The 11,910-nt window shown below is 47.4% G+C and overlaps 2 protein-coding genes across 3 annotated transcripts; both read left to right on the top strand.

Annotated features, from left to right (window-relative positions):
* The first annotated feature begins 1,565 nt into the window (after positions 1-1,565).
* On the top strand, positions 1,566-5,483 carry LOC123044950 (peroxisomal membrane protein 13). The gene is made up of 5 exons (XM_044467830.1): positions 1,566-1,733; positions 2,754-2,990; positions 3,095-3,402; positions 4,787-4,879; positions 4,970-5,483. The coding sequence occupies exons 1-5, from the start codon at positions 1,727-1,729 to the stop codon at positions 5,159-5,161; spliced, it is 837 nt and encodes a 278-aa protein (XP_044323765.1). The 5' UTR covers positions 1,566-1,726; the 3' UTR covers positions 5,162-5,483.
* Positions 5,484-6,023: 540 nt separating this feature from the next.
* LOC123044949 (peroxisomal (S)-2-hydroxy-acid oxidase GLO5) lies at positions 6,024-9,069 on the top strand. Of its 2 annotated transcripts, none has more exons than XM_044467829.1 (10): positions 6,024-6,300; positions 6,514-6,654; positions 7,105-7,229; positions 7,372-7,418; positions 7,524-7,601; positions 7,705-7,829; positions 7,981-8,047; positions 8,129-8,191; positions 8,307-8,582; positions 8,678-9,069. In XM_044467829.1, exons 2-10 carry the CDS (start codon positions 6,518-6,520, stop codon positions 8,864-8,866), a joined length of 1,107 nt encoding a protein of 368 aa, XP_044323764.1. In that variant the 5' UTR covers positions 6,024-6,300; positions 6,514-6,517; the 3' UTR covers positions 8,867-9,069. The 2 variants fall into 2 exon arrangements, with proteins under 2 accessions (XP_044323764.1, XP_044323763.1); XM_044467828.1 differs by having other exon boundaries at positions 6,061-6,300; positions 6,466-6,654.
* Positions 9,070-11,910: the final 2,841 nt, after the last annotated feature.

Raw genomic sequence — 11,910 nt, 5'->3', positions numbered from 1 at the left:
TGGGTGGGTGGATTTAAGTCCGAACTCTGACCCAATCCGGGACCCAGTGGCTGGGGAGCTTCCGAACTTGGGAGTTCGGGTTCCGGGGTGTTACCCAATTTTTCCGGCCCGCTGTTCGATTCTAGATTCGGAGCTTGGGTCGAGTCCTCCCACAAGCGGGTATCCGGCTCAGAGAGCTCGGAAATCCGGACACAGTTCGTCCTCAAAACAGAGGAAAAGTCGTTGCATTGCTCCTCCACCACCACTATTTAATGGGTGACCGGCGGAGAGTTAATCTCTCTTTGATTGGGTTTAAGCCCAACCCGATCATAGTCGGTAGCGACTCCCAAGGCGGCGATGCGATCTAAGAGCTCGTTCAAGGACGAAAGTTTCATCGGATCCATCTGCTCGGCGTATTCTGAGCTAATGTGGAGGCTGTTTTCGATGACCCGAGAAGTCATCGTTGACACGGCGGCCGAACGGGCGGTCATGACGAAGCCGCCTAGTCGGAGGGTTTGGCCTAAAGCCAGGGCTCCCCCCGAGGCGATGTTGTCCTTGAAAACAAGGCGAGCCATCAAACATTTTTTCGACGTCACAATGGAACTCTCAATGAAAGCACCAATGTCAGTGTCAAAACCGACGGATCTTTGATAGGGGGTCCCGAACTGTGCGTCTAAGCCTAATGGTAACAGGAGGCGGGGGACACGATGTTTACCTAGGTTCGAGCCCTCTCTATGGAGGCAATACCCTACTTCTCGCTTGATTGATCTTGATGATATGAGTATTACAAGAGTTGATCTATCACGAGATCGTAGAGGCTAAACCCTAGAAGCTAGCCTATGATTATGATTGTTCTTGTCCTACGGACTAAACCCTCCGGTTTATATAGACACCGGAGGGGTAGGGTTATACAGAGTCGGTTACAGAGAAGGAAATCTACATATCCGAATTGCCAAGCTTGCCTTCCACGCAAAGGAGAGTCCCACCCGGATACGGGACGAAGTCTTCAATCTTGTATCTTCATAGTCCAACAGTCCGGCATAAGCATATAGTCCGGCTGTCCGAGGACCCCCTAATCTTGGACTCCCTCAATAGGTGCCGGCCGCTGGCTGTGTCCCGCGAGAAACACATTCATTTTGGAGGCTGGCCGTGTTGTCGGCGACAAAACTATTCATTTTGTAGGCTGGCTCTGTTGCCGGCCGCTGGCTGTGTTGCTGGCGAGGACGTGTAGGCCGCTCTGTTGCCGGCGAGGACGTGTAGGCCGCTGGCTCTGTTGCCGGTGAGGACGTGTAGGCCACTGGCTCTGTTGCCGGCGTGAACTAGGGTCGCTGGGCTGAACTAGGGCGTGCTATTTTCGAAAGTTGGCGTTTGAAAATGGAGGCAGACAAAGTGTGACGGAAAGATGCGTCCGTGCGCTGGACACATGGCGACCGCATACCAGAACAGGTTTGGAAATGATTCATTGACCTACCAAATAAACAGAATCCGGGTAAAACGGATATTCCTTTGGGGTTGCGCGGTGGAGTTGGGCTGATTGATTCGGCAACGTGAACGAGACGAACGTGGGCCGGCTTGGAGTAGAGAAAGGAGCAACTCGGTCCAGTCCACTGCTGATGTACTGCTGCCTATTTTTATCCGCTGCAAAAATTGAGGGGAGATATATAAAATCGGCTGCGGGCGAGCGTGGGCCGGCTTGCATCGCACGACCCTTTGCCGGTGAAGAGAACAGAGTAGGCCTCGCACGCCAATGGCAGGTTCGTCCTCCCCCCTCCCCCTCCCCCTCCCCCTCCAACCCTAGATAGATCCCCCAACAAACTCTCGATTCCTCGATTAATTTCTCCGATTCCATGCCAAGTCCACCACGTAGCGGTGGATTCGGTCCGATTCGGCTATTCTTGTTCAGTTCCGCTTGAGATTTCGGCCGCGAACTTTGGGGCGAGTGGTTGTTTAGGGATGTTTCACGCTGTTGGAGGAGAGATTTGAGGTGCGGGGACGTGCTTCTGTACGAACTTGGAGCTTGCAGCGCGATGAATCGTTGCCGGGTTGCTCCAGCTATCTTGACGTGGACGAAGGACGGTGGAACTGGCGTCGATTTTATCGATTTGGTAGGAATTGGCGTTGGCGGTTCGTGCGAAGATGTGGGCATGAGAATTTTCGGCCGGTTAGTACTTCGAGCTGTCCCCGGAGATGGCTTGATGTGCCAGTACCCGCTAATTTGTAGCTCTGAGCTTGATTCTATGTTGATTGGCATGATTCAAGAGGGTTTGGTTAGCTCGACGGAGCTTGGCGACCAGAGTTTTGCATACCCTGATGTTCTACGATTGGTTAACGTCCGTGCCTGAGCCCGTATAGGCTTACTAGTTTGTCAAAGTACACTGGTCATTTGAGGTGTAACAAAGTATCTAGTCCTTCCTGGGAGGCAGCCTAAAATCAGGCATTCGATCATATACCTCTTGTTTTCTTGTTGCTAAACCCATTTCCTTTTATTTGACAAAAAAATGCTTATTTGGCTAAACGAGATTCTTGTCTGAAAGATAGCACCTACTCGTGCATTTCCTGTTGGAGCCTTTTATTGGTCTTCTATTTCTGCACTCCAGTTGTGTTGGCCATTCTTCAGTATTGTAGTTTGCTGCTAGCTCACTGCCAGTCACGTGCTTTTCATTATCCGATTATGGGGTTTTGTAATGCCTCTCAACTACTGATGTTATATGCCTCACATATTGATTTCTAAGTGGTTGAGATCAATTCTGATCTTCACTCGGTTAAATTTCCAGGTGCACCACCAAAACCGTGGGAACGTGCTGGGGCTGAGGGAACATCCGGTCCATCACCTTTCAAACCACCATCTGGTGGCAGCACTAGCGATGTCGTCGAAGCTTCTGGTACAGCTAAACCTGGAGAAACCATTGCTGCTACAGAGAGGAACATGTCTGCCAATGTAAATAACCCCATCTCGAGGCCTATGCCCCAACGTCCTTGGCAGCAAACAGGCTATGGAAATTCCTATGGAGGTAATCTCCTGTACTGACCTAGAGCCTATTTGAAGCTTGTTTGCCTTTTGGGGATATCTTGTCAACAATGGTTGTCCTGAGAATGTTCATTTCCTCTTATACAGGAACAGGATATGGATCCAATATGTATAGTTCGGTTGGTGGATATGGCAGTACTTATGGTAGCGGCGGGCTCTATGGGAATAGCATGTACTCGAGCTATGGAGGAGGTGGCGGCCTCTATGGAGGTTCCGGGATGTATGGGGGAGGAATGTATAACAGTGGGATGGGAAGCTCTTATGGTGGTTATGGTATGGGTGGCATGGGTGGCATGGGTGGCATGGGTGGCATGGGTCCTTACGGCAATCCGGATCCAAATTCATTTGGCCCTCCCGCAGCACCACCGGGTTTCTGGGTGTCCTTCCTACGCGTGGTATAATACTTCTCCTACTTTTTCATTGATCATGATTGTGTTCTGTTTCAATTGGTCCAGCCGTCTAGTGCACATTGAAGCATGCCATAACTTCTGAATGTTCATTAATGTCTAATATGAAATGTTTGGATACAAGCATTTTCTGCCTAAAGCAACGCAATCTCTGTATACTTTTTTTTCATCCAGTTGTCCACTTTATTTTACTCTGAAGCTCAGGCTGTTGTGAGTTTCTATGTTGTATCTATTTTGATATGTGTAGTTAAGTAGGTTTTAGTTAATATACATTCTAGTGTGTCATCATGGTAATGTTAAACATTTGGCCATGCTTGTTGACATTTGTTTTTTGGAGTAGAGATCTTATCATCAAGTATATCAAAGTTTATAGATAGACATGTGTGAAGTTACATGTCATTCATAACACATGAAGGCCCTGTTTGATCGCTCAGAATTTTCTATGTATTATGAAAATACTACAGTTTTTTAGATTACCACGGTTTTAATTACTGTGAGCTGTTTGGCAACCACAAAAAACTGTAATATCAATACAACGGTATTCCGCAAACCATGGCATTTTCTCTGGATAAAACACCAACAACCCTGGACCTCTTTTTTTAAAACCGAGCACGCAAAAAGAACGAGCCCATCCTAAGCAGCCGTCGCCGCCCTGTTGTGTGTGGATGGTGTCTTGGTCAGCGGCCATTAACAAATCAAAAAGGTTCCTCCCGCTGCTTCCTCCTATTTTACCTGAAGTCGTGTCCGCCCAATCTGTGTTCCCTCCGTTACTAGATCTTATATAGCGAAGGTCTGTGCGGGGATTTCGTTCCCGTTTCTCGGTGTGCATGATGGACTGGCCTGGCCGGGATGACCAAGCCGTTCCCGTCAACCCGCAGCTCCACCTCGCGTGTTGTGCCGCCGGCTTAGCCGTGTTGCAGAGCGTCAGGTCCTTGCTCTGTGTCAGTACGTTCTAAGTTCGATTGCTCCTCCTTGATGAGTGTGACATCGAGCTTGTGCGTCGTTCAATTAGTCTGTGGTCATACTAGTTTGTGCATGCCGGTGCTCTGTGCATGTTCGTTCATCAGCTTGCAACGTCTAGGTAGCTAGCAACGCGAGCGTTTGCAAACTGCTTCAAACGGCTAGCTCGTTAACTTTAGTTGACGCATATAAGGTCTTGCCAAACAGGTCTACAGTTTTCTGAATACTCCAAAATACTTTGTTATGTCAAAACCGTGGTTTTTTGTACCTACAGGTTAAATTACTGTAGTTTTTCAATACTTTGCTATCAAACACAGCCGGATTATAATAGTTCCCCCATTACTTTGACAGTTTAACACTTGCTTAATCTTTTGAATACAATTCTTCATAACTAATCCTGGATTTGCTACAGATGCATGGTGCTGTCAGTTTCTTTGGGCGAGTTGCATTTCTCGTTGAACAAAACACACAAGCCTTCTATTTATTCATTACTGCTATGTTGCAGGTACTATTATTTTACGTTCTCCTCGCTTGTCTTGGGTTTGAATAGCATGCTTACAGCTGTACTTGCATTGTTTGTATCTGATTGCCACAGCTCTTTGATCGGTCTGGAATGCTTTACGGTGAGCTTGCGAGATTTGTCTTACGCCTGCTCGGAGTCCGAACAAAGTCAAAGAAAGGCCGCGTTCAGGGTGCTGAGGCCCCTGCATTCGAGGGACCTGGCCAGCAGCTTTTTGAGGCACCAAAAGCCGGCAACAACTCATGGGACAATGTTTGGGGAAACTAAGACGCCTTGCCCTTTTATGTGCCGTTCAACTTATAGAAACATACAGTTAGCGAAGGAAAGATTATGAAAGGCATGCATGTCAGCAATCAATCTTAAAGCGAAGAAGAGCGCCCAGTCGGAGGAATTGTCTGTTGTAGTTAGCGAAAGAACACAAGGGCTGCTCTTTCTGATTTTCATGGCTTAATCTGCTGTGAGCCTAATGATGTCCAGTTTGCTTTGCTCGAGGATGCAGTGTTGTTTAAGTATTTCTGTTGTTTGTATCTATGTGGGGGTAAATAATACCTGTTATCTTGAAAAGAATGAAGCGAAATGTATTGTGTTCTCTCCCTATTTCTTAGTTTGATTTTCAGCTGAAGGTGGCATTGAAGATGGTAAATGAAGTGCAAACATTTCATCATCTTCTTAGCAAGTGTGTCACATAAGTACAGACTTGAGCAAAAACGTTTTGTCCAGCTGACTGAGGTACATGTATTATGTACAAGAAGTCAAAGCAGCCAAAATGCTGAAACATTGACATGGGTTAGGCTAAAAAATAACTTTAATTGTTGGTAGCATGACCAACATTCTCCATCTATTTTTTTAATTAACTGATGAAGTGGGCTTTGAAGATTCTGGCTGACAGTTGAGGATGATGATGATGGTGCATGCAGATACAATTGTCTTGTCTCCAAGAAAGAAAGTACCCCCAGGAAACACGTCTGAAGCGCACCCCTGATCGATCAATCAATGAGAATAAATCCTGAAACGCAAACTGGCACGGTGGCCTCGTCTGCAACGGATCCGAAACCGTAGGGCGGAGGAAGAGAAGAAATGACGAAGCTGGAGGGCATTTTCCGCGAGGGGATAAATGTGGCGATTTTGTAGGGAAAGGAGGGTTGCAAGTGGATGAGGAAGCAGTGTAGGAGAACCGCCCTCTCTTCCCACCTCCAATTGCTCATCTCATCCATACAGCCCCTCATCTCTCTCAACTGCTCAATTATTCTCCGTTGTATTGTTTGTCTGCATGCACAGAAACCTTGAGGACTCGCCGCCTCATCTCTTATATTGCATCCATCCCCTTCCCCACCACAACCCCTAGTTCCTTCCTTCCCTTCCCCTCAGCCTTGAGGGGACAGTCAGCCACAGCCTCCTCATACAAGGTAAAAATCTAACGAGTTTCAGAGTAATTTACCAGGTTTATGATGCTCCAGTTCTTGGACGCTGTTACTATGTTATTAGCACATATTCTTTCCTTGTCTTGACCGTGTAATCTTCTTCACTAAGGTGTTTCACCCACTTGCATGTAGTAATTTTCTTTTCTTCAGGTAACTAACGACGCCTCTTGTTGTCTGTATGGATGGTGATTTGCACAGAAAAATGGAGATCACCAATGTCACAGAGTACCAGGCCATCGCCAAGCAGAAGCTTCCCAAGATGATCTATGACTACTATGCCTCCGGTGCCGAGGACGAGTGGACGCTCCAGGAGAACAGGGAGGCCTTTGCCAGGATCCTGTAAGCTGCCTGCCCATCCTTGACGTTTTCGTCCCACGGTATCTCCGTGTCTGTTTTGTTTGTAGAAATGCGTAAGAGCGCCAACTATACAACTGCTAACGTTATGCTCCTCCGTACCAACTGAATTTCGGGGTTTCAGAGTTTGATGTACTACCTTAGAGCACATCTAATTCACCAGAGACAACAAACTTTAAGCAATAATTAAACAGGACGATTCTGATGTTTCGATATATAGCGTTCCAAGTCAATCAGCTTGTCATGTAATGTTCCGGAAATCCATGCTATTTGTCTAATATTCTCCTACTAGTTTAGGAACAGCTATCAAGTTCCTATTTACGTAGTAGCATAATAGGTTGCTCAAGTAATTTCTCAATACATCCTTTCAGAGCTAGACTTACTAACCCTAGTACTACTGATTTACCCATCATTGTTTGCATGTGTTTCGGGTAGGTTCCGCCCGCGCATTCTGATCGATGTATCCAAAATCGACATGACAACAACTATCCTGGGATTCAAGCTCTCAATGCCCATCATGATTTCCCCCACTGCCATGCAGAAGATGGCTCACCCAGATGGTATTGTCTCTCTGAAATGTCATTTGATTGTGCTTAATTGAGCTACACCAAAGTATATAACGTTGTAAGAATTTTGAAATGGTTCCTGCTTTGTCTGCTGCACATTGTTGACCTAATATTGGCATATCCATCCTACTCTCAGGAGAGTATGCGACTGCCCGCGCAGCATCAGCAGCAGGCACTATAATGGTATGTCCATTCAGTCCCTTTGCAGCAGAATATCTACGGATATATGGAACAATCCTATGTGACCAAGTAGAATGAGGTGCTAAAGATGCTGTATTTTTCTTTCAGACATTGTCGTCCTGGGCTACTTCAAGTGTTGAGGAGGTTGCCTCAACCGGACCAGGGATCCGTTTCTTCCAACTCTATGTAAATACTATGTCCGTTGAACAAGTGCTACTTACAGAATCCTTGTCTCTCTCATTTTGTTACTCAGGCTTGTGAATGATCATAGTTCATCTCAACTTTGTAGGTCTACAAAGACAGGAAGGTGGTCGAGCAGCTTGTGAGGAGAGCGGAAAAGGCTGGATTCAAGGCGATAGCGCTCACCGTGGACACCCCGCGACTTGGCCGCAGGGAAGCTGATATCAAGAACAGGTACCCGCCACTCATATTCCCCATAGAATCATATATGATGGTGCAATAAATAATATCGACAGGCAATGTGGTGAAGATGACAATGATACACTGAAGCAACATAAAGCACATCTGTCGGGATTTACACTAAGCAACCTACTTGTGGCTGCAGATTTGTTTTGCCACCAAATTTGACACTCAAGAACTTTGAAGGTTTGGACCTCGGGAAAATGGACCAGGTGCATAATTCATCTTACAGAACACAATACAAACTCTGCATGTCTCTCTGAATTCTCATGGGATCTCTTTGTTCCAAGCAGGCTAACGATTCAGGACTAGCTTCATATGTCGCCGGCCAAATCGACCGCACACTGAGCTGGAAGGTAAACCAAGAAGAAGAAAAAAGTCTTACTTGAACTTGACAACTAACTCCATTCGTGTATGAAATTTGTTCTAGTTGCCGTGGCTCTGAACTGAAGATGTAGCCTTGTGGTGCAGGATGTGAAGTGGCTGCAGTCCATCACCACGATGCCGATCCTGGTGAAAGGAGTGATCACCGCAGAGGACAGCAGGCTCGCCGTCGAGAACGGCGCGGCCGGAATCATCGTGTCCAACCACGGCGCCCGGCAACTGGACTACGTCCCGGCGACCATCAGCGCCCTGGAAGAGGTCGTGAAGGGTGCTGGCGGGCAGATCCCCGTCTTCCTGGACGGCGGTGTGCGCCGCGGCACCGACGTCTTCAAGGCGCTCGCTCTCGGCGCCGCCGGCGTCTTCGTAAGTGCAGTGCATGCTCTTGTCCTGGGCTAGCTAGCTCGCTAGCGAATTCAGCAAGTCATGATATTAGGTGTGACTGTGTGCATGGCATGCAGATCGGAAGGCCGGTGGTGTTCTCGCTGGCGGTGGCCGGGGAGGCCGGGGTGAGCAACGTGCTCAAGATGCTGCGCGACGAGTTCGAGCTGACCATGGCGCTGAGCGGCTGCAACTCGCTGGCCGACATCACCCGCAACCACGTCGTCACCGAGGCCGACAAATTCGGCGTCATGCCGTCCCGCTTGTAACTTGGAACCAAATCAAGTCGGTCCACGTCGCCGGCGGCCGTATAGCGATCAAGGCTCACGTACGTAACGGCATCGATGCGTGATAATGCTACCTAGTGTAATTAATTTTGGACGGGATGTGTGTGTGTGTGTGTTTCCGACTTCCTAAGTGCTGTGATATGGCATGGATCGATTAAACATGATAAATGAATTAAATACGTACATTATTCCTCGCAAAAAAATTTCTTTTTTAAGAGTACGCCTAGACGTACCATAGCTTTATAGAAGGCAGAATTATAAGTACAAGATGACTATCACCCCGCAAAAAAAAGGTACAAGATGACTATCACTTGCTGCGAACAACGAGTGTAGCACAACCACCACACCCAAGCCACCAACGACCATACACCACTACAAAGCACAAGCGCTTGCCCAACAGATAACAACACCGTGTCTCGACCCATGTCGGCACCTCCGAAGACCAACTGCTCCCACAGAACTTCACTTGTCAACGCACCATCCATCCTGAATGCCGAAGAGGAAGTGGCAAGTAAATGGCAGAACTTGATCCGATCCGAGGAAAACACCGTCTTGGACACACCGGCGACGGCCGTGCATAGCGCCGCCGATAATCAAAATTGGGCCACAGCGAACACCGGAGGAGAGCAACGAGGAACCAGGCCATGTCTCCAAACACGATGCTCTCAACAGAGGAACGACGTCAAGTACGCCGCCATCATGCCGATCTGATCGAATCAAGGCTTTCACCCGGAGACAACAACCAACTCCAAACGAGCGAGGGAAATGTCGAATACACTCGGCAATGCCTCCAAGGAGGGGAATGACACCCACGGGCGCCATCGCCGCCGGCCCGGCAAGAGCCATGCAAGATTTGTTGGGGAACATAGTAATTTCAAAAAAAATTCCTACGCACACGCAAGATTATGGTGATGGCATAGCAACGAGAGGGGAGAGTGTTGTCCACGTACCCTCGTAGACCGTAAGCGGAAGCGTTATGACAACGCGGTTGATATAGTCGTACGTCTTCACGATTCGACCGATCCAAGCACCGAACGTACGGCAACTCCGTGTTCAGCACACGTTCAGCTCGATGACGTTCCCCGGGCTCCAATCCAGCAAAGCGTCGGGGATGAGTTCCGTCAGCACGATGGTGTGGTGACGATGATGATGTTCTACCGGCGCAAGACTTCGTCTAAACTTCGCGACGATATGACCGAGGTGGAATATGGTGGAGGGGGGCACCGCACACGGCTAAGGAACGATCCATAGATCAACTTGTGTGTCATGGGGTGCCCCCTGCCCCCGTATATAAAGGAGCAAGGGAGGAGGAGGCCGGCCCTAGGAGGAGGGCGCGCCAAGGGGAGTCCTACTCCCACCGGGAGTAGGACTCCTTCTTTCCTAGTCCAACTAGGAGAAGGGGGGAAAGGAGGGAAGTGGAGAAGGAAGGGAGAGGGGGGCCGCGCCCCAAACCCCTTGTCCAATTCGGACTGGGCTTGGGAGGGGCGCGCGCCACCTCCTGGCTCCTTCCCACTAAGGCCCATTAAGGCCCAATACTCTTCCCCGTATTTCCGTAACTCCCAGGTACTCCCAAAAATACCCGAATCACTCGGAACCTTTCCGAACTCCGAATATAGTCGTCCAATATATCGATCTTTACGTTTCGACCATTTCGAGACTCCTCGTCATGTCCCCGATCTCATCCGGGACTCCGAACTCCTTCGGTACATCAAAACTCATAAACTCATAATATAACTGTCATCGAAACCTTAAGCGTGCGGACCCTACGGGTTCGAGAACTATGTAGACATGACCTAGAACTATTCTTGGTCAATAACCAATAGCGGAACCTGGATGCTCATATTGGCTCCTACATATTCTACGAAGATCTTTATCGGTCAAACCGCATAACAACATACGTTGTTTCCTTTGTCATCGGTATGTTACTTGCCCGAGATTCGATCGTCGGTATTCAATACCTAGTTCAATCTCGTTACCAGCAAGTCTCTTTACTCGTTACATAATGCATCATCTCGCAACTAACTCATTAGTCACATTGCTTGCAAGGCTTATAGTGATGTGCATTACCGAGAGGGCCCAGAGATACCTCTCCGGCAATCGGAGTGACAAAACCTAATCTCGAAATACGCCAACCCAACATGTACCTTTGGAGACACCTGTAGTACTCCTTTATAATCACCAGTTACGTTGTGACGTTTGGTAGCACCCAAAGTGTTCCTCCGGTAAACGGGAGTTGCATAATCTCATAGTTACAGGAACATGTATAAGTCATGAAGAAAGCAATAGCAACATACTAAACGATCAAGTGCTAGGCTAACGGAATGGGTCATGTCAATCACATCATTCTCCTAATGATGTGATCTCATTAATCAAATGACAACACATGTCTATGGTTAGGAAACATAACCATCTTTGATTAATGAGCTAGTCAAGTAGAGGCATACTAGTGACTATATGTTTGTCTATGTATTCACACATGTATTATGTTTCTGGTTAATACAATTCTAGCATGAATAATAAACATTTATCATGATATAAGGAAATAAATAATAACTTTATTATTGCCTCTAGGGCATATTTCCTTCAGTCTCCCACTTGCACTAGAGTCAATAATCTAGTTCACATCGCCATGTGATTTAACACCAATATTCACATCTGTATGTGATTAATACCCAATAGTTCACATCATCATGTGACCAACACCCGAAGGGTTTACTAGAGTCAATAGTCTAGCTCACATCGCTATGTGATTAACACCCAAAGAGTACAAAGATATGATCATGTTTTGTTCGTGAGAGAAATTTAGTCAACGGGTCTGTCACATACAGAGCCGTATGTATTTTGTAAATATTCTATGTCTTCAATGCTCGGCATGGAGCTACTCTAGCTAATTGCTCCCACTTTCAATATGTATCCAGATTGAGACTTAGAGTCATCTGGATCAGTGTAAAAGTTTGCACCGATGTAACTTTTACAATGAACTCTTTTATCACCTTCATAATCAAGAAACATCTCCTTAGTCCTCA

Source organism: Triticum aestivum, chromosome 2B (assembly GCF_018294505.1).
Source record: "Triticum aestivum cultivar Chinese Spring chromosome 2B, IWGSC CS RefSeq v2.1, whole genome shotgun sequence".
Taxonomy (NCBI): Eukaryota; Viridiplantae; Streptophyta; class Magnoliopsida; order Poales; family Poaceae; genus Triticum; species Triticum aestivum.
This window is presented reverse-complemented; position numbering and strand designations above follow the sequence as displayed.